Here is a 22,052-nt window from a genome sequence, read left to right on the forward strand (position 1 = left end):
ACTAGCACACAGAAAACCTGGCACCTCCACTCCTTCCTCGTGCACAGGCACCCACAGTCTGTGTCGGCGTGAGCCCCAGCACTCCTCTCTGCCACAGCGGTGACAGGTTGGGAGGCCCAGGGCCAGGTAGCCACGTGGTGCGGGAAATGCATGCGTTCCCCAAGCTCCCAGTCACAGCCCCTTGGATCTCGGGCCTGAAATTTTCTCTGCCTCTTGGGGATCCCTGCCAGGGCACCCTCTTCCCAGTGCTGGGGTCACCCCAAGCATCAGCGAAGGGTGTGCATGTGCCATGAGCACTTCACCCACAGTGTGGGCTGAGGGCACCGGCAGCCAGGGCCACTTCCCTTACAGCACAGCTGCCTCCCCTTCCTCTTTGTCTCCTTCTGGCAACCTCTGCCTACCCTCAGTCCAGCCTCCCTTCCATAGAGGGGACGTATTCACCGAGGACTGTCTTTATGTCACCGCTGCCCCGCTCTGCAGGAGGAATCCCAGCTCCCCCGAGTCCACGAGAGCCATGCCCAGTCTCTGGCTTCTGGCCTTTGAGTAGAAGGCCCCAGATTGTTGGGAGGGGGCACGGCACGGAACCTGGAGTGACTTCTGCTTTAGGGAAGTGTCGCTGCTGGGGCATGGAGTGAGGGTGGTATGCTGACTGGAGGGACAGGTGGCCCTGGGGCCGGGTCTCCTTGGGTTGTCGGAGCCTTCGGGAAACTGTCAGAAACTGTTGCTGTTTTTGTTCCAAGAAGTCCACTTCTTTCGCGGTGCGTCAAAGCTCTTGGGAATCTCTGGTCTGGAAGTCGAGTCTGCTGGTGGCTCTGACCAAATGGGCAGTGAGATGTGTCCTGGGTCTGTAGGAAGAGCTGTCCTGGCTTTGTCCTGTTTCACGAGGCCTGGAATCCTTGCAAAGTGGCTCCAGCACTCAGTGGCTGTTAATAAAGAAGCTGGTAGTTATCCTGGGTTTACACACACACACGCACGCACGCACGCACGCACATGCCATCTATAACCCTTGCCAAGGGCCCCAAGTCGGAGATACATTAAGGTAGGTTTCTAAAAAGGAGGCTTGCCTGCCAGGATGGGAGTGGGAGGTGGGCATTTGTGCATTATCCCTCATGTTTTCGGGAAGACAGCTGAGACATGCCTCACTTTTGAGAGGGCCCAAAGCCATCTTGCTGGCATCCCCCTCAGCAGCTGGCACCCAGGACCTTGGGCCAGGAGGGGGGTTGGGCCCAGGGTGTGAGCTGGCACTGTGGGGCAGCTGGGGATCCCTGCTCTGCCCTTGTTTAGGCTCTAGGTTTGCAGTGTTGAGTTAAGGTTCTGCGTGCTCCAGAGTTGGACTCCCTCTGTCTGGCTGAATACTTCCCGCATGAATGCGTCTCCCACAGAGCAGCACCAGTTCTGACCTGGGGAGAGAGGAGCTTGACAGTATTCCCAGCTGGGCTGCAGGCTCCATCTAGCTTGTGTGGGGGGTGGGGGGGGCGGCAGTGCAGATTGGAGTGGAATGTTTGGTTTGTGTCTGACGGCTCTTTCCTTCACATAGTGCCCCGGGTGTTCCATTTTAGCTTCCTAGGACCAAAAACGAGAGGGTGGGTGAGGCCAGGGCTGGCCCCAGTGTGGGTGCAGTGTGAGCACATGCTTTGCGTTCACTCTAGGGGGGACGCATCTCAGTGGAGTGTTCTTTCCTCACCCAATCCCATCTCCCTTTGCTTATGTCCTAAGCACCTGGAAGTCTAGGAATGACAGGCTCTGAGCCAGCCACTGTTGTCTCAGCTTTAATGCCTGGTTCGCTGCTCCGGGCTCGGTCTGGTTTTGAGGGCAGGGAGAACTTGCATGTGTTTGGCGTTGGGGCTCTGAGCCGAAACCTCAAGCCTCTGCTCCACGCATTTGCCAAACCTGGCCTGAGGCCAGTGGGACCAAGCACTTTGGGGCTGCAGAGGAGAAAAGGCTGCAGTACCATCCAGAAGGAGCTTCCACTCTGACCAGGACATGTCTAGAGCCTTCCCTTCTGCAGATTTTGAGCCCCTGATACTGTGTAGTTGACCTTGGTATCCTCTGTAGCCAGGCACCCAGGACTTGTGCACTAGCTCAGGCTATGTGCTCCTGTGCCCACACAGACACTGCTCTCTCCCCCAGGAGCCAGGGCCAGCCAAGATGGCTGTCACCAGCAGCAGCAGCATCCCCAGTGCTGAGAAAGTCCCCACCACCAAGTCTACACTCTGGCAGGAAGAAATGAGGGCCAAGGACCAGCCAGATGGCAGCAGCCCGAGTCCAGCTCAGAGTCCCAGCCAGAGCCAGCCTCCTGCCAGTGCCCTGAGGGAACCTGGGCTGGAGAGCAAAGATGGTAAGTGGGGGCCAGGCTGGCCTCATGCCCACCTGTCCTGGTGCCCCCCTCCCGGTGCTGGAACAGGCCTGCATCCCGACAGAGGTGGCGCCGGGGACCCAGGGGCCTGCAGAGTCCAGTCGTGAGCCCTGGGCTTCGGGCTCCCTCACCTATGTCCATCAGCCTTGGGCAGGGCCTGGCCTAGTGTGGGACTGGGATCCCTGGCCCTGCCCCTCTAGCTCTGAAGTCCCATCTGTAAAGAGGAAGACAGCACCTGCTCTGTCAGCCCCAAGCGGGTGTTGTGAGAATCAAAACACCGTAATGAGGTCTGTGTACAAGGAGGCCTTGTGTTCATGGCCCAGTTAACCCTGGAAGCCCACTTACCTGAGAGAGCAGCAGTAGTGAGGGCAGTCATGTCCTTCTCCTCACCGTTGCATCCTGCCCAGGCCCTTGGGTGAAGGAGGGGAAGAGGTACTGGGCAGGAGACAGTCAGCATCACCATGCTTTCTCCACTTAGCACTTTGGAGTTGCCTGAGCAGAATCAGGGCGGCAGTCTCTGCCTCCCTCGTCCAGGTTCTAGAGGGCTCTGCAGGACACAGGCTGGCTTTTCCCATTTATATTTTGTCCAGATCATTAAAGACAAGTGGGCAATTAGGACTGGCCCAGCTCATTCAGGCCAAAATGCATTTGCACAAACTCTGGGAAGAAATTACTTCAATCCTCCTTTTGGTAGCACACACCCATCCACATCTAAAACCCATTCACCCTTCTCGTTTCTACACAAGTCCTGTGCCCCTTCCCTCCCCAAAAAAGACTAAACAGCTAGTTGGCCATTGGTTTCTTCCTTGATGTTCAGTAAGAAGTAGTTGGTGGGACATCTCTCCTGAAGGGAACCTGCTCTCCCAGCCGAGCCCCCAGCCTAGAAGCCCAGGGGCTCCCTGACAGAGAGGTAGCCAGATTAGGGGAGAGGTGGGTGAGGCACACATGTGGGAAGGAGGTATCCTTCCCGTCCCATGGTTCTGCCCTCGTTGAGTCATGTTGGCCTTTGATAATGGAAGGTAGAGACCTGGTCCCTGTTTGGATCTGCATGGGCTTTTTAAAAAATCCTCAGAAGATAGTAGCAGGCTGAGTGTGTCTCCTGCCCCTGCTTCTCTCTTCCAGAGGAGGGCACCATGAGCAGCGACCGCATGGACTGTGGCCGCAAAGTCCGGGTGGAGAGCGGCTACTTCTCCCTGGAGAAGACCAAACAGGACTCGAAGGCCGAGGAGCAGCAGCTGCCCCCACCGCTCTCCCCTCCCAGCCCCAGCACCCCCAACAACAGGTATAGTGGCCCCGGACCGCCCTCCCAGGAGCTTGGTCATCCCCTTCCTTCCTCAGGTCCACGACCCCCCAGCCGAATGGTCTGCAGCAGCTCCCTCGGCTCCCTGGATGCAGCCAGCCGGCCCCCTGCCCACATGGACTCTGGCAGCGCTGGGGGGCAGGGAGCAGAGAGACCGGGGCGCACTTTTGCCTTTAAAGCCAGCAGGCAGTATGCCGCCCTGGCCGACGTCCCTAAGGCCATCAGGATCAGCCACCGAGAAGCCTTCCAGGTGGAGAGAAGGCGGCTGGAGCGTAGGACTCGGGCCCGGAGCCCTGGCAGGGAGGAGGTGGCCCGTCTCTTTGGCAACGAGCGGAGGTAAGGAGGGGATTAGAGGGCTGAACGCTCGCACACACATGTGCACGCACACTCTCCCCCCACCCTTACACACAGTCTCTCATGCATATACTCTACATTCTCTTACACATGTACTCACACGTACACTCACACACTTGTGTATTCTGATAGTCATTTACACTCTTCGCACATATACTCTCACACACTTTCTTATACATTATCTCTCCCTTCCCCCCCTCCACACACACACACACACACATTCCCTAAGCCTTCTTTGGGGGAGCACACTTGTTCTCCCTTTCTGTTCAGAGCATATGGGGAACCTTTCCTTCTTGATCCTGGACTTAGGTCCCAGAACTCAGCCACTAGTAGCCAGAATGTGGGATCTCTGGGCACCCAGAGGCCTAGGCCAGGGGCTAGCTGTGTTCTATAAGTGCCTCCTGACACTGGGACCTTAACAGCCCCTGGATGGGGTTCTTAGCCGCCTGGGCCTTGTGTGGCTGGATCTTTTCCTTCCTGGCCCATTTCTGTTCTCTGAGGTGACCATGGAGGCAGGAAGACCCCGGAGATGCAGATGGTGGCAGAAGCTCTCCTTATCCTTACAGTCCCAGGCGCAGGTGAAGAGCATCCAAGGAGATGTAGGGGAAGATGGTCCTGCCCAGGGAGGTGGGGTGGGCAGCACAGGTTCCTCCCTCGAGCACTCACTCCCGCAGGAAGCTACAGGGAAACCGAGGGCCCAACAGCGCCCGTCTTAATCCAGGCTTGGCTGAAGTGAGAAATGGGGAGGCTGAGTAGAGCCACAGCTTCCTGGGGAGAGATGGGGTTTGGAAGATGGGCCCAAGGTAGAGACTAGGGCCTGGGTCATGAAATGTGACTGCTTCTGAGGAGAGGGGGCTCTGCCCTTGTCTTTCTCTGGTTCCACTGGCCCTGCACTTGGAGAACTGAGGAAAGAGCTTGGTTCTATCTCTGAGGCTTCCAAGCCCAGGGCTGGACCAGAGGACCTGAGTGCCCCCTCCGATAGGAGCTTCCACCCCTGAGTCTGTAAATGGAGCCTTTGCCCTGACAACAGAATTCTCACCCGGGTCCACGGGTGGGCTGCTGGAGGTCTGTGAACCCCTCAAAATGATTTGAGAGTCTATATGTACATTTTTCTGGGAAAAGAAAATCCATAGTTTCCATTAGGTTCCCAAAGAAGTTCACTTTCTGAAAAAGAGGATCAGACTTAAGTTGCAGAAATATTCGCCGAGTGTCCTCCCCACCCCACCAAAGCCTGACTAAAGCTCAGAGTTGGGGCATGCTGTGGGGACCGGGCAGGGTGGTGACGGGCTCCCCCTCGAGAGGCTGGCTGGGGGCAGAGCGCCTTTCTCTCCTGTTCCCTTTTCTTCTTAACACTCACCCCTCTCCCAAATGTCCCAGGTGGAAGGGACCTCTGGATCTGTGGGTCAACCTCCAGAATAAGGAAAAGATACCCCGAGTTGTTGGTCTTGAAAAGAGAAGAAAACAGAATGTTCCTAATTCCTAGGGAGAGCGAGAGGGCAGTTGGCGTGGAAGGTGCCTCCAAGCACTTGGCTGCTTCTCTTTCCATAGTAACCTGGAGAGGTGCCTGCATGTAGAGGTGGGGCTCCGAAGCAGGTGACTCCTCATGGAAACAGCTCAGTGTAGCAGAGCCAGGAAGCACATCTCAGCCGGGCCCTTAACGGGGAAGGCTCTGCTCCCATGATGTCACCCAGGACCGGGCCAAGGCTGCCCTTTAGGCAATTGAGTCAATATATAAGTAAAGGCACTTGCCAGAGATTTAGGAGGCTGGGGGGCTGGGGTGGAGGAGGCTTTGCACTGGCCGGCGAGCAGGCTGCGTGTCCTGGAGGCTCCTGAGTGGGCAGCCATGCCCTGGTTTAGCAGCAGACCAAAGAATTAACATTCGGCACACCTGCTTGGCTTGGACCCTGTTCTCGTCTAGTGCCTGGGGCAGGCGGCATCTCGGGGGCTTTGCTTTCCGCATGCTGTTTGCCACCATGGGGATGGGTTTTCGCCTGGTGTTGGCCCCCCTGGAGCCCACCAGTTCTGCATCCTAACACTGTAACGTCACTTTCTTACTGACCCTGATGACATCTAACTGGCTGCTGTCACTTTCTGAGGCCTGAGTAGCCCACCCTGTACTTGACTGGATTCCTGTGCCCCGGTAAGAGCAGAACCCCAGATTGACAGGACGTTGGCCAGTTACCCAGAGTGGCGGCAGAGCCAGGCCTGCCCAGGAGCCGGGGTGGGGCGACAGGGTTGGTTTCCTGAGGAGCCGTGGCCCTGGAGCAGTCCTGTGTGGCTGCCCACTCCGCTCCTCTGACTTCTCCGGAGCCTTTACAGTGTTGCATGGGGGCCACCTGCTGCCCAGGGAGTGTGAGCAGTGTGGAACTGTTGAACTGTTGGTGACTGACACAGGGCCAGCTCCTGTGCAGTCCTGCCTGTCCCCCGGCTGGCACCCTGGAGAGGCGACGCAGAGCAGGGTGCAGGCGCCTCCTTTCTGTACATCAGCCAGCCCAGGGAGGCGTTTGCTGTCCTGCCTGCAGTACTTCAAGGAAACCAAGTTATAAACTTCGTAGTTTGCAAAGAATCATGGCTGACTCACTGAGCCCGTGTGTGGAGAGGCCGCAGCAGGTGCCGCTTCCTCTCCTCTCTCTGCGGCCCAGGCAGTCCTGCAGCATGCCGCTCGCATGTGACCTGGCCAGGTGCTGCTCCTCACAGCCTGCTTGGGGCTTTTCAGGCCCCAGGGTCAGCTGGAAGGGCTCTTGTTCCGCAAGTGGCGGCACTGAGGCCTGTGAGTGGGCCTGGAATCTTGTCTAAAGCCCGCAGGAGTGGTCAGGCACGGAGGTACCTCACACCCGGCCAGGCTGAGCACTTGCAGGAGCCTCCTGCCCTGCCTGAGCTTCCCGCGCCCTCACGCTCCTGCTCCTCCCTCAGCCGCCGCCTGCACTGCTGGTTCTGGCAGGCTGGCCTGGGAGCCAGCTCTGGGGGAGACTCCGCAGGAGCTTGGGGCACTGGAACAGCCACGCTTTGTGTGGGAGCGTGAGGAGGGGCAGAGAGCCAGGTGCCCCGGGACTTCTGCCCTTGGTATTAAGCATTCCTTGATGAAGAAACCCTAAAAGTTCCATTTTTATTGGTAACCCTTCCTGAGAAAAAGCTGGCCTCTTGGAGGGATCTCAGGATTTGAGTCCATCTCCTCTCCTCTTCCTTGTAGAGTTAGATTTTAGCCTTCTGGACTCAGAGGCCCTTCACTTACTTCCTCTCAACTCTCCACTTGTCCAGAATGCAAGGAAACCGCCCTCCCCGCCCCCTGCAAGGTGACCTTGGGGCGCTTCTCTGGGTGTCCCTGGGAAGACAGGCCTCTCATCCAGTGACAGTTCAATGTCCAAGTCCCGGGCGTCCTGGGTGGCAGCCCACATGGGCCCACATGGCCTCCTTGCACACGCCACGTGGCCGCACCTTGTGACTCAGGGACAAGGATGGTCTTCCCTCCTCAGTGATCACCTTGGGTTTTTGTTTCTTTAATTCTTTGGATAATTTTGATTTACCATTATTTGATTTTGAAATCGGTCCTTTTCTATTTATTCATTTTCCAGCCTTATTTTCTTTCAGGTCTTGCCCCTCTCCACCTTCTCCTGCTGTGTCGCTGTGTGACGTTACTCGCCCTTCCTCCGCCTGCTTCGCTCCCATCTCAGCTCCGTCTCCAGCCGTAGATGGCCTGACGATGCCGCCGGCCCTTTCACACGAAATCAACTTGCTTTGTTTTTGTTTTAATTTGGTTTTTGATTTTTGTTTTTTTACTGTTGGCAGAAACAATGTTAATTCATGGGCCTTTTTCTTGCTAAATTTTGGATGCCCTGGGGTGGGGGCTGCATCGTGATCTGCTGAGGAATGTGATGTGGATGGAGGCCAGCCTCCTCTGAGGTGGTGGTTGCCTTTTGATCATGTCTGTGGCTCAGGAGAGGATGCTGGGTGATGAGCTGTGTGATTGCCGAGCAGGGGCCTCCAGTGTGGGAGGCAGAGGGCAGAGGGCAGGGACAGACCTGGCAGAAGGGAAGGCCCTTGCCTGTAAGCTGCTGCCAGTCGCTGCACAGCTCCGCCTCCACGCTGGTGGGAGAGGGAGCCTGGGAAGGGTGTCGGGTGGACTGGCCCAGCATGCTGTGTGCACAGCCTACATGCCCTGTGGAAGGGGAGGCCCCGGGAGGGCTGGGCTGGGCCAGGCATTGGGGGTGTTGGCTGAAGGAGCCCCTCTGCAACTTGAGACCAAGCCCACCTTGGGCTACAGGGGGACCCTGTCTCCCCCTCAGCAGTCTCGTGCCCTCTCTTGCAGGAGGTCCCAGGTAATTGAGAAATTTGAGGCCTTAGACATTGAGAAGGCAGAGCACATGGAGACTACCTTGTCAGCTGGGCCCTCGCCATCAAGCGACACTCGCCAGGGCCGCAGTGAGAAGAGGGCGTTCCCCAGGAAGCGGGTGAGCATCTGGGGTCCAGGGCCAGCCCTGAGGCCCAAGCAATGCCTTGTGGAGCCGGCTGGGGCATGGTCCACACACGGCCCCACACTCCCTCTGAGGCCCCAACACACAGCTGGACACACTTCTGGGCTTCCTGCTCTTGTTTTGTAGTTGTTTGCTTGTGTCTCTCATCTCCTTCTCCAGTCAGTGAACTTCTTGAGGGGAAGGCCTGTCTTCTGCATCTTCTATCAGAACTGCATCGGTTTCTGCTAAAGGCTGTTCTAACCAGCTTTAGATGCTGAGTCCTAACTAGAGCTGCTCTCTCTTCCTCTCTGGGGTGGCCTGGCCACAAGGCTGAGCACCTTCCTTCCTCTTTCTTTCAAGTGGCAGCCATAGCTCTTGTTTCTGTACTCAGTCCACAAGGTAGATTCCGCTTCTGAAATCCTCTTCCTCCTCCCGGGCAGCCCTCTCTCCTCTTGTGGCCCTGTCGTGTCTGATCTTCGTCTTCCTCCCCAGCTTCTCTCTGGGCTCCTGCGGTTCCCTCCTCGCCGCTGCAGAACCCGGGGCTCTTCCTTCTGTGCCCCTAGAAGCTAGGGGGCAGGGTTGGGCCCAGGAGAGAGAGTGAGTGGTGCATCTGAAAGAAAAGCCTGCTCCAACAACCAGGGTGTCTCAGAACCCGCTGCATGACGCAGGAGGCAGTGTACGAGGACTCCCGGGACACAGGCTCCTGTCCCCGCTCTGGCCCAGACTTGCCACAGGAGCCCAGACAGCGCTCCCTCCCAGCCTGGGAACCAGGCCCCTGCAGCCCTGCCCCTCCCACAGCTCTGCTGCTGGTCTCCCTGCTCCTGCCGAGTTAACTGGCTTGTACTGACTGGCGGCTGCTCTCTGCCACAGGACCTCCCCAGTGAAGCCCCCACAGCTCCTCTCCCGGACGCCTCGGCCTCCCCCCTGTCTCCACACCGAAGAGCCAAGTCACTGGACAGGAGGTCCACGGAGTCCTCCCTGACGGTGAGCCCAGGCGCCTGCGTACTGAGGCCCGGAGACACTGCCCCTGTTGCTTCTGTCACTCGGGGTCACTGTCTGCTTCTGTGTCTGCATCCATGCTGACTGTCCCTTCTGTGCACGGGCCCTCGTGTCTGTGTGTGGGAAACAGATGTTGTGTCCTGAGCTCTGTGGTCCGTGGTAGGGGAGGCCACCTGGACAAGGCAGCAGAATCCTGATTCCTAGGGATCAGGGCCTCAGCAGGGAACCTCTCTTTTCTTGTTTTGGATGTTTGTTTCTGTGACATTTTGGAGGCAGGAGCTCCCTCTTGCTGGGAGCACTTGTCCTGTTCATGCAGAGGCCTTTGCTCCAGGTTATGTGAACTGCAGAAGGGGCTGCAGGTAGGGAGTGGTGAGATGGAGCCCATTGCTCCCTTGGGGAGCTGAGGAGTGAAGGACAGCTGCTTATACGGTGCCTGGGGCTCCTCCCTGCTTTGTCCTCAGTCTTCTGAGGAGCCCAGGGTTGGTGCCACCTCTCCCCCCAGGGCGTGGGGCCACCAACCAGATTGACATGAAACGGTGGAGCAAGGACAGGAAGTTTTCTTACCTGGAGGAGGTTTGGTTTTTCCTTGAGTCTGGGTTTTGCTCAAGGGTTTGGAGCAGAGGCTCCCAGAACACGTGTCGCTGGTCGTTGTCCTGCCACTTCACTTTGCACCTGTTCTCTCTAACTCCCTCCCAGTCCTTGGAATGCAAAAAGGTATCACAGCCCGTTTCTGGTCAAGATGGCTTTAGAAAAACAGAGAGCACATGAGGCGAGGGGAAGGGTGATCCACGTCTCTTTAGGCACTGGCCTTACAGGTGCCCTATGTGGAACACAATCAAGGCCCAGGTGGCTGCAGGTGGTCCTGAAGGTACTCTCTCAGGCTGCTCCTCGGCCGGGTACACAGGTGCAGTAGGGACCAGCAGGGACAGTGCTCCATTCAGGGCCCGCTCTTGGGCCTGCGCCCCCTGCTTTCCTGTCTGCTGTGCTGGTTTTGCATCTTGCAGGGAAATGGAGACTACAATTCATCCTGATAGATAAGTAGCCTGAGGGTCTTGGCAGGGTTGCTCCTGTGTCTTGCTCAATACCAGCCATGGTCTCTGCTTCTCAGTCTTCCTCTCTCAGTCCTCTGTGGTTCTGCGAGAACTTCAAAATTCTCCTTTCAGCCATCACTGCAGATCTTCCCCTTCATGTAAAATGCTGAATGACTGTCTGGGCCATTCTCCTCTGCCTCCCGGGTGGTCCCTGCTGATGTAGCAGGGGCTTCTCTCAGAGCCGCTGGGCAGCCCCTCTGCTGCTGCTCACAGGGCGATGAAGCCGTCCCCTTGCCTTCCCATCAGCCCGCTGAGCCTGCTGTCTCCTTCCTCGAAACGTGCGGCCTATGGAGTGGCTTCAGGCAGCACCCACCAGGGCGAGGGGGCCATGCAGGCCTGTCTAGCAGGAGGAGAAACCCCTTTTCCTAGTACCCACTTCATCTGGACAGAAATGCTGCCTGTCAGTCACCCTTTGCCCACGCCTGGGATACGACGGTGCTTTCCTCTGAACTGTTCTTTTTTTCTCCCTTTCTCAGCCCGACCTGCTGAATTTTAAGAAAGGCTGGCTGACCAAGCAGTACGAGGATGGCCAGGTGAGTGTGCGGAGCTGCTGTGGCCCCTGAGGGGCCAGGGAGCAAGTTCGAGGTCCATCTGGCCTTGTCCCCGGTGGGTGTGTGAGCACTGGCTCTGTCCCCCACTCCCAGCATGCCCCCTTGTCTCGTGGACCAGGATTGTGGCCGAGACCCCTATCTCCTCAGATGAGTGGAGGCATGCAGCCTCCCTCCAGCCCTGGTTCTGCAGTGGGGGGTGGGGCCTCTGGAGAGGCACCAGCCAGGCCCACTTGCTGCCATTGTGATAGATGGCTCTCCTGCATCCAGCAGGGATCTCAGCCTCAGGCTGTGGGGATGCCCTGCAGCACCAGCTCCCCACCTGGTGATCTTTCCTAAAAGCTCCCTGAGAGCCCAGGCTTCCCAGGGACAGGAAAGCCTCTGGTTGTGGGGTGGCTGTGTTTGCATACAATGCAGCCAAGGGCTGCAAGACACCATCTCAGCCACAGTCCTGGGAGGAGCCCCTGTGGTACATTCTTGCCATCAGACTCAAGCAGGAAGAGCCATTTGCAGCTGGACCTGCCAGCCCCACCTTGACCTTGCTTGGGGCTGGAAGGCCAGGTCTCCAAGGAGGCATGATGAGGAGCCTGATAGGTCCAACCGAGAGGCCCGAGCTCCCCTTCCTACTTCCTGAGTGACTGTGCCAAAACGTCCTCTCTTTCTCTCTCCTCCATATCAATCCCCTTGGCCTTGCCTGAAGACTCAAGTCTCCCTCCTTGCTCCTCACAGTGAAGACTTGGGAATCTGGCTGGTTGGTTTGCTCCTGCTGGCTGCAGGTGGGCGTGCCCCTCTGGTTAGCCAGCCAGTGGCTGTGGCTTGCAGGCAGCCACCTTAGGACGGAGATGCTGTTGTCAGAGCCACCTTTGGCTCTGAGGGCCCAGCCCCGGGTCTGTAGCCTCTGGAGTTGAGATTGAGGACTGCAAAGCACTGTTCACCAGCCACACCCTGTGGGTCACAGAGAGCCCACAGCCCTGCGGCCCACCCCAGCTCTCCGTGCTGCCTTGTCACTGGGGAGCCGTGGCTTAGCAAGCGCCCTGAGGTCATGTGCGCATGGCTGCCTGCGGCCTGAGCAGAGTCCTGTGTGTCTGCCACTTGCGGGAGGGGCCGCCTGCCCTCTGCTTTACCTGTGCTCTGGGAGGTGTCCCCAGGGCTCTGGCTGTGGATCGCCTTGGAGCAGCGAGTGGACTGCGTGGTAGCTAAGTCATGTTTTCCCTTCCCTTTTAGTGGAAGAAGCACTGGTTTGTCCTTGCTGATCAAAGCCTGAGATACTACAGGGATTCTGTGGCTGAGGAGGTGAGTGTCTTGGCTTCGCTCTTCTTGTGGAGACAGCTAAAGGGGTCCAGGTGGCACCCAGGAGACAGAGGCTCCCAGCACCACTCTTCCTGGGCTGAAGTCTGCTCCTGCCTGTGGATGGCGTCTGCACTGCTGTTGTGGGTCTCCGGGTCCAGATGTGGCGGGGAGTCGAGCACAGCACGGCCGCTCGAGGCCCTTGTGACTGGCTCCTCCCTGGCGTGCTGCCTCTCCCCAGGCTCTGCTTCAGGCATCTGGGTGCGGTGGGTTTCAGCAGTTTTTCTTTTCTCTGTTCTTTGAAAAACACTGAAAGATGTCTTATTTTAAAATTCAGGGTGAGCAGTTTTGTTTTTTCTACAAAGAGATGTATGGTGAACTGAGTCTTTCGAAGAACTGAACCAAATCTTGTCCCTTGTCTTCTGGACAAGGATGGGATGTGGCAGATGACCTTGGTTGGTGCAGTTGACAGTCCTGATTCCATGGTCAAAGACCAACCAGAAGGGGCTCTTTTTTTTTCACCTACAAAAAACCATCTCTTTTGAGCAATTTGGCAGGTCTATGTTCCTACCTTTTCCCTTGCATTCCACTCCGAGAATCCGTCAGATAGATTCCCACAAAGAGAAAAAGATCTATGTCCCAGGTCAGTCATTCCTGCACTTTTGTAATAGCAGAAGGTGGGAAAGAACCTAAATATCTATCATTAGGGGGCCAGTTATATATATTTACATGCCCTTAACCTAAAAAAAACTAAGTTCTTTACGGCCTGCAGTGGAAAGATACTAGTGATACAAGGTAGATGTAGACTAGTGTGGGTGGCAAGCCTCTGGTGGTGCCTAAAATCAGAGGGTAGAGGAGCACGTGTAAGTGTTTGATTGTATAGACAAAGAGTAGGTTCCACTGACTCCTGGAGACCCATTCAGGGGGACTGAGATACTCAGAACTGTTGTTGTAAAACTAAGATGCCGTTGACTTTTTTCATGGTGTTGATATTGGCACTGACGGCAGAAGCTGGATGGTGGTGAAACTCTTGATGCATTCTGCCAGTCAGGCTGCAGCTGCAGAGGGCCAGGCGTCACATGTTCTCCACTGCCACACACTCGCAGCGTTCAAGAGAGGGCCTAATGGGACGGGAAAAGTTACTAATTTTATTAAGTCTCAATCCTTGAATACCCGTCTTTTTAATATTCTATGGTTCGAAATGGGAAGTAAGCATAAGTCACTTCTGCTGCATACCAGACTATGATGGCTGTCTCACGGGCACACACTTGTGCCCCAGTCTGTGATGCCAGCTAACCTGGCGGCTTCTCCTCGTGGCACGCTGTCCTTACTTGAAAGAACGCTGACAGACACACTGCTTCTTCAGTTCAATTTGGGTGCTTGGCAGGCATTCTCTTGAAAATGAACCTAGTCCATTCCTTCAAGGAAAACAACTTACAGAATTTGTTGCCAATGATACAATTTGAGCTTTCAAGCCAAATCGAAACTCTGAAAAACTTGTATTCCCCATCATGAACTTGACAGCTTCCCTTTGCATAGAGACTTTTCTGATGAATAGGTGGATACTAACAAACGCGATGTTTTGATCTTGTATAATGAAACGTGTCAACATTTGGAAGATATGCTAACTCAGTATCTTCCAAATGACCGATATGTAATGTTACAAAATCGTTCAGTAAAAGATCCATTCAACGGGCAGGATAAAACCATGGATTTTATTTTATTTATTTTTTTTTTTTTTTATAATTTTATTTATTTTTCCCCCAAAGCCCCAGTAGATAGTTGTATGTCATAGTTGCACATCCTTCTAGTTGCTGTACGTGGGACGCGGCCTCAGCATGGCCAGACAAGTGGTGCATCGATGCACGCCTGGGATCCGAACCCGGGCCACCAGCAGCGGAGCGCGAGCACTTAACTGCTAAGCCACGGGGCTGCCCCAAAAACATGGATTTTAACATAAAAGAGTACAGAGAGTTCCTTGATATGATTTCAGATTCCACTTTGCAGTTAACCTTCAAGAAACTACCACTTGTCAAAGAAGAACAGCCACAATTATCTGAAAGGACTAAAATACATCTCCATTTTCCAATTCCATGTCTATGTGAGGCCAGACTGCCTTCATATACTTCAACCAAAACAGTATATCAAACAGATTGAATGCAGAAACACATGTGAGGATGCAGCTGTCCTCAGAAGCCAGGCATTAAAGAGATTTGCAAAAATCTCTTACTGATTTTTTTAAATAATATTTTTTATTAAAAAATGAAATGTTTGTGTTCTTAAATGAGTAAATATGTTGACTTTTTCAATTAATTTCTAATATGGTAAATATCATCAATAGATAAGACCTACATAAACAAAAACTCTTTGATGTCCTCAGTTTTTAAGAGCATGAAGGAATTCCAACATCAGCATGATGGAGAACCACGGCGTGGGCTATTGCTGGCAGAATGCGTGGGAAATGGGGGTGTTGATGCTTCCAGGTAGTGTAGGATAGGTATTATCCTTGCTTGTGAGTGTATATGCCCATGAAAAATAAAGGTTACATGGAAGTTTGCTCGTCTAGGCATTGTCTTTTGCTTTCTAAATCTCTTAAGATCCTCTCATTTCTCTCCGCAGGCAGCTGACTTGGACGGGGAAATTGACTTGTCTACGTGTTACGATGTCACAGAGTATCCAGTCCAGAGAAATTATGGCTTTCAGATACATGTGAGCCTGGGGTGGAGTTTGAAGACAGGCTTGGTGTGGAGATGGGGGACATGGGCTTGACCGCTGGGACATTTCTCTGAGAACCTGATGTCCTGGTCCAGGCCTCTGGTGGGCAGGCCTGACCTTGTGTGCTTGGTCAGCACACGTTCTTCTCCATCAGGGTTGGCACCTTGTCCTGTCCCTTCCTCTGCCATATAGCACCTGACCCCCACCCCCAACTTGTAGTCTGAAGGAAAAATTAGACATTAGCATCTTTCTTCTTAAGACTGTTTAGAAGCTTTTGTTACTGAAGGTTCTCTTCTTTTTCTCCCTTTCTTTTTAAATGCTGGAGTTTGGGACAGCTGGAAGGATGTAGGGTATGGGGTATAAGAATGAAAGTGTTAATTACTTAAATCTCAGAGTACTAGGTTTTTATTCACTTATTCCTTCATGTACTCATTCATTCATTCACTGACAAGTCTTTTTTTTCCCCACAATCTTTTTTTTTTTTTTTTGTGAGGAAGATCAGCCCTGATCTAACATCCATGCCAATCCTCCTCTTTTTGCTGAGGAAGACCGTCCCTGAGCTAACATCTATTGCCAATCCTCCTCCTTTTATTTTTTTCCCAAAGCCCCAGTAGATAGTTGTATGTCATAGTTGCGCATCCTTCTAGTTGCTGTATGTGGGACGCGGCCTCAGCATGGCCGGAGAAGCGGTGCGTCGGTGTGTGCCCGGGATCCGAACCCGGGCCACCAGTAGCGGAGCGCGTGCACTTAACCGCTAAGCCACGGGGCCGGCCCCCTCCCCACACTCTTGTGAGGGACTCACATGATCAAGGCATTGTGCCTGCCCTCAAAAAAATAACCTGATTGGACAAATAAAACAGTTCCCCTGGGGCATTTCATCAAAGCAGGTGGCTTGAGGGCTACCGGGAGGCAGCCCGGCTCGAGGTTAGGGCACCAACCTGCCACATCTGCCTGCATTCTGACACCAGCTGCAAGTTTGGGGGTGCCCAGAGACACCCTCAGATTCAAGAATTATCCAGAACAACTCACAGAACACAGGAAGCACTGTGCTTACAGTTGTAGTTTTTATGTGTGTATGTGTGTGAGGAAGATCAGCCCTGAGCTAACATCTGTGCTAATCCTCCTCTTTTTGCTGAGGAAGACCGGCTCTGAGCTAACATCTGTTGCCAATCCTCCTCCTTTTTTTTTCTTCCCCAAAGCCCCGGTAGATAGTTGTATGTCATAGTTGCACATCCTTCTAGTTGCTGTATGTGGGACATGGCCTCAGCATGGCCGGACAAGCGGTGCGTGGGTGCACGCCCGGGATACGAACCCGGCCGCCAGTAGCGGAGTGCGCGCACTTAACTGCTAAGCCACGGGGCCGGCCCCAGTTTTAGTTTTATTATAGCAGAAGAATACAAATCAGAACCAGCCAGAGGAAGAGATGCGTGGAGATTGGACTGGGAGAGCCCTGAACACAAAGCTTCCATGTCCTCGGGGACGTGTTACCCCCTCGGCGTTGACGTATCGCAGTACACAGAACTTCCAACCCAGGAAGCTCGCCCAGGCCTCATTGTCCAGAGTTTGTATTGAGGCTTCTTCACTGTCATGCTTGAGTTATTGTCCACGTCGTTGAACACATCTCCAGCCCTCCCCCAGAGGTCAACTGATCTCACGTGGCCCAAAGCCCAGCCCTCTCACTTCATCGCTGATCTTTCTAGCGTGGCCAGCCCCCACTCTGAATAACAAGGATTCAGAGGTTATTTCCCAGGAGCTGGGACAAAGACCAGACCTCTCTTTGGGAAAAGCTAATTATTCTCTCACGAGGGCCTTAGGAGAGCGAGAGAGGTAGTGGATAGCCTGACAGAGCTGCCACCATAGGGCTGGCCCCCGGGACTTGGTTTCTCACAGGGAGTGGCCAGAACTCCAGCGGGGTCACCTTTAACAAGGCCTTACCTTCAGATGTTTGAGCCCAGAACCTCGACTGTATCCCTGAACTCAGAGTAGATCAGGCACATTGGGATGGACTCGTATTAACCAAACTTATAGGAGACTGAGGTTCAGACCCGAAGGCCAGTGAGTTCATTATAAGGAAAAATCTAGCTGCCAGCCCACCGGGCTACTGGTTGTGACGTTCCCTCCATGTGGGGCCCCAAGTCACAGTGGGAGGTTGCACTGATGGCCTGGCGCCAGGGCATGAGTGCATGAGTCTTGGTGGCCCGTGCTGCCCTGCTGTGATGCTCTTTTGCCCCTCATCTGGAGGAACAGATGTGCTCAGTGAGCTCGACCCCAAGCCTCCTCTCTTCAGACAGCATTGGGACAGTGATGAGTTCTGGCTTTCTTGGCCCTGCGCTGAGTCCCCCTGCCTCACTCCACCTCCCCACCTTGAAGGGCAAGTGTCTCTGGGCAGGGCCTCCTGGGGTAAGAGGTGGCTGATCACTAAGTCAGCTCCCATCACTGAGCAGGGTACAACTGAATGGTTCTGGGGTCACTTTCTGTGCAATGAGGCCACGGCCTGAACCACACAGGTGCCAGTTTGCTGTGAGAGCTCACCTGCTCTTCTCGTCATAGTGAGAGCAGTTCTGAGTCACCTGCGCTCCCTGGATGCCCTCACCCGTCAGTCTGACCCCTCTCCACTTTTCCCTGGGTTAAGGGCAGTGAGCTTATGCCAAGTTCTGATGCTTTCCGTGAGCTCCGGGGACCGAGAGTTCGGAGTCAGGAGAGAGTGCTTTCTGCGTGGGAGGGCAGCTTCTCAGAGGGGCTCAGCCTGGGTCACTAGGGAGCTTTAGGATCTGGAGAGGTAAGGCTGGAGGGCTGAGGGAGCTGAGTGCAGAAGCTGGGTGGAGGCGGCACCGTGGGCCTGGAGTGCCTGGTCAGGAGTCAGTCTTCTCCTGAGGTTGTGGGAAGCACCGGAACATGCTGGAAGACATGCAGCGGTTGTGCATTAGTGAGACACATCCAGCAGGACGTGCAGGGAAGTTAGAAAGGAGGTGAAGGCAGAGGCAGGAGGCCAAGCAGGCCGCACAGTGGTGGTGGGCAAGGGAAGAAAGGGGCGGCTGAAGGTGCTGTGGAGGAATAGCGCATGGTCGTGGCTCTGGCCGGCGAGGGAGGAGGTGGGTGTGAGGTCTGGTGCCCCGAGCCTGGTGAGCCTCGTGCAGATGCCAGGTAGCAGAGGCAGCTTCACAGGAGGAGTGGAGCCTCTGCACTTCTGGTGGCTGGTGTGTTTGAGGATGCGACGGGTTCTCTAAGAGATGAGACAGGCAGCCGTGAGTGTGGACCTGGAGTGGGAAAGAGCTCACTGGCGGAGAGAGCTGAGGTCGTGGGAGAGAGTGGAGATTGCTGAGCTCAGACTCCAGAAACACCTACACTTGGGAGCGGGAGGAGGCAGAGGACCCTGGGCGAGCATGAGCAGGTCTCAGGGGCACAGGCAGGGCCGAAACAGGGGCTTCAGAGAGCCCAGAGGCCATGCCCCCACCCTCAGCTCACACCGAGGGGAAACTGATGAAGGAGAGAAGAGCCGGGACGTGGGCTCTCTCTCGACTGGGGTGTGCCAGTGGGGCCTGAGGTACAGAATGAGGTCAGGTGCAAGCTGTGCTTTCCAGTGCTCCGGGCCGGCACGCAGTCTCTTGTGTTCGGCCCCTGGCTGTGCCAGTCTCAAAACCATCGTGGTGATTTCATCTTTGTATCCGCTGGTTTGCTGATGTGTCTCACGGGGTCCGTTTATGAGTAGCCTGAGCAGCTTAAACAACAGTACTGGCACCCTCGCTTCTGTGAGCCAGGGGCCTGTGGATGCAGAAGCAGGTACATGGACTTCCTGCAGATTGCCCACCCTCCCCTCCTTGAGCGGTGCCAGGCAGGGCCACCCAGGGACCGTCCCAGAGGCCATTGTTCACTCGCTGGCCATGCTGCCCATTCTCGGCTCCTCTGTCTGGTTCTCCTCCTCTCGTATCTGCACGCTGTCCCCATGGAGAGCAAGTCCTCTCCCTCAGCCACCACAGACGTGCTCATCCCTTTTGACTGACGCCCCACCAGCTCACCCACGTCAGGCTCCAGGGGTTGTCCTAGAAGCACCCCTTCCCTCCCCACATCCTACCAGTGACGCACTGTGCACGCCAACTCATTTATCTGTTTGGAACCTCCCTTTTCTCTGTCACCTCTGCCACCACCTTCCTTCTGATCACCTGGACAACTGCCCTAGCTGCCCAGCAGGTCTCTCCGCCTCTTCTCAGCCTGACGGACGTGGCCTCCTTCAGGCCCCAACCCACCTGTCAAGCCTTGTGCCGCTTCTCTCCCCACCCCATCACCCGTGTGCCTCTTGTGCCTGGCTGCACAGCGCTGGGCCTGGGCTCGCACTGTTCCCCCACCTGGGACGTGCATCCCTTGCCCGTCCACCTGCCGATCCTTCTCACCCCGCAAGGCCCGGCTCAGCCCCCCTGTGCTGTGGGCCTGCCTTCCCACTGCTCCCCACACGCTGGCTTTGTTGTCGGTCACACTCTCTTCTTGCCGCAAGTCTGTGAGCTCCTTCAAGAGCAGGGCAAGTCGTCTCAGGGTGTGGATGTCGCAGGTGCTCAGTGAGTGCCTGCTGGACCCACAGAGAGGGAGACCCTGAGGTAGCCTCACCATGAAAGCAGTTGCGTCCACAGCTTTGCTCTTTCCTTTGCTTTTTATCCCGAGTGGGGCACAACAGGTTCCTAGGACAGCCACCTAGCCGCCGTCCTCCCTGAGGGACTTCCTTTGAGGGTGGGAAGGTGATGGTCACTGATAACGCCTTGTCTCTTGTGTAGACAAAAGAGGGCGAGTTCACCCTCTCTGCAATGACATCTGGAATCCGGCGGAATTGGATCCAGACCATCATGAAGCATGTCCACCCGACCTCTGCCCCAGACGTGACAAGGTAAGACAGTCGGGGTGCCCGGGGAGCTGCCTCGTTCCTGCAGAGATCTGTTGTTCTGGGACCCGAGCCCGCGCCCGCCCTGGCACAGCCTCCTTTGTCCCACCATCTGCTGGCCCCCCTCAGTCTCCTGTTGGCTCCCGGGTTTTTCTGCCTCAGGTTCCTTTTCCTCCTTTTGGCCTGGCCCATGCGGCCACGCAGGTAGTGTTTATGCCACAGCCAGGACCACACTTCGTGTAGTCTCCCTCTGGCCTGGGCGCAGGCCTTTCTGGTGACTGTGCTCCGGGTGGGTGAGGGCGGCCCTGGGTGCCGCATTCATAGGCTGCCATAGCATTTCTTTTTCTTGGTCTTTTTGCCTTTCATTCCTACATCTGTTGGATTTCTTTGCAACCAGGAAAAACTTCTCTTTGAAAAACATGGTGCTGGAGTCCAAGTTGGAAAGGTGTGTTCTCCCCAGGTTAACACTCCGTGGTCTGTAGACCCATGATTCTCTGTGCACCTTCCTCCCCTGCCCTGAGGTTGGAAACCTGCTGTTTTCATTTTAAAAGAAAGAGAGAAAGACTCCGGTGTTGGGGGCTGGTTCTGGGATGCCCAGAACTCTGCTGTCTTCACCTAGAGGCTTCCGAGCCTCCGTTGTCCTCAGAACCTCTTGTTCACGCTTTTCAGGCTATGTGGCCGTGTAGTTTGGATGACTCTTCAGGCGTATTTCCTGGGTTAGAGGTCGCACCCAGGCAGCGTCCCTGGTGCCTGTGTGTGCCCCTCCGCAGTCTGGCAGCTGTGGCCACGCCCAGTCTTTGTCACGTCCCTGCCTCCTTCCAGGTGATGTTGCACCTCTTCAAACAAGAAGGCAGGAAGGGAACCTAAATTAAGTCCTTTCTTTAGCCCTTCTTTCCTGTGTTTATTGGCATCGTTTGTTGATTCCTTTCATTTATTTTATTTTCTTTTTTTTTTTAATTCGAGATATCCTGAAATACAGTATTTGTCTCTCTCCTCCTCTTTTGAACTTTATTTTATTTTAGTTTAGTTTATTTTTTTCCCCCAAAGCCCCAGAAGACAGTTGTATGTCAAAGCTGCACATCCTTCTAGTTGCTGCACGTGGGACGCGGCCTCAGCATGGCCGGAGAAGCGGTGCATTGGTGCGCACCCTGGATCTGAACCCGGGCCGCCAGTAGCGGAGCACACACACTTAACTGCTAAGCCACGGGGCCGGCCCATCCTTTCATTTATTAAATGAACAGAATATTTGGTTGTTCCTGAGTCAGTAAGACCCCGAGTTGGTGGCCAGGGCCAGCTCTCAGGTATCCTGTTAGGGGAGCTGGCTTGTTCATTAGTGGCACGCCTCCTGCATGCGAAGATGAAGGGGCACTCCCTCCCTCTTGGGGCTATGTCCTGCAGCGGCCTCAGCGGCTGCCCCTGGCTCTCTCCCAGTCAGGAGCAAAGGCCAGAATTGTGCAAGCCCACCGCTCTTTCCGAGCATCTTGAGGATGCCCCCATAGCAAAGCAAGAAAGGCACCTCAGGATTCTCTGCCAGGGCTGCTGTGTGTGCTCCGGGAGGCGGGCGTGGCACAGGCAATGGACACGAGAGGGCCTGAGGCCTCCTAGCTGCTGGCCCTGGCTGCTTGACAGGCCTGGCCCCATGCACGGAGTGAGGGTCCCTCTGGGAGAAGTCAGCTTTGGGGTGTCGCAGGGCAGGCATGTGGCTCTGGCCCCAGGACACGTGTGAAGGATGCACTCACACCCGCATGTGCGCACATGACTCAGGAGAGACGCTTACCAGGTGGGCGTTCACGCTTCTCTTCCATCCTCGGCTGTTGGCTCCACTGGGGCCCGCGGGGACCAGGCGTGTGGTTTGTGTAGGAAGGTTAACGTGGCGATAACTAGAATTTATCTCAGAATTAGCATGTCTCAGAGTTAGGAGGAAGCTCGCCCTCCCCGAGCTTGTTTTCAGCCTTTGTGCTTGTTCTGTGTGGGCTTTCATAGTTTGAGGAAAACATGGACTTTTTAGTGCTGCAAGGCCAAGTCCCAGAAAGGAATTAGAAACAGATACAAACGTCAGAGGTGCAGGTTCAAACCACGCCGTA

The 22,052-nt window shown here is 55.3% G+C and overlaps 1 protein-coding gene across 7 annotated transcripts in view; it reads left to right on the forward strand.

The window, feature by feature from the left end:
* The window catches only part of MPRIP (myosin phosphatase Rho interacting protein), a 141,182-nt gene that overhangs the window by 92,647 nt on the left and 26,483 nt on the right, over positions 1 to 22,052 (forward strand). For 4 of the 7 annotated variants that reach the window (XM_087440263.1, XM_087440262.1, XM_087440261.1 and 1 more), the window contains 8 exons: positions 2,131 to 2,338; positions 3,479 to 3,992; positions 8,317 to 8,458; positions 9,332 to 9,445; positions 11,028 to 11,084; positions 12,324 to 12,392; positions 15,006 to 15,095; positions 19,865 to 19,974. In XM_087440263.1, the coding sequence (XP_087296389.1) occupies positions 2,131 to 2,338; positions 3,479 to 3,992; positions 8,317 to 8,458; positions 9,332 to 9,445; positions 11,028 to 11,084; positions 12,324 to 12,392; positions 15,006 to 15,095; positions 19,865 to 19,974 (1,304 nt within the window). The remainder of the gene's footprint in view (positions 1 to 2,130; positions 2,339 to 3,478; positions 3,993 to 8,316; positions 8,459 to 9,331; positions 9,446 to 11,027; positions 11,085 to 12,323; positions 12,393 to 15,005; positions 15,096 to 19,864; positions 19,975 to 22,052) is intronic. The other 3 variants (XM_087440264.1, XM_087440266.1, XM_087440265.1) reach the window with 2 other exon arrangements.

Source organism: Ceratotherium simum, chromosome 16, assembly GCF_057802395.1.
Source record: "Ceratotherium simum simum isolate JZ-2026a chromosome 16, ASM5780239v1, whole genome shotgun sequence".
Classification (NCBI taxonomy): Eukaryota; Metazoa; Chordata; class Mammalia; order Perissodactyla; family Rhinocerotidae; genus Ceratotherium; species Ceratotherium simum.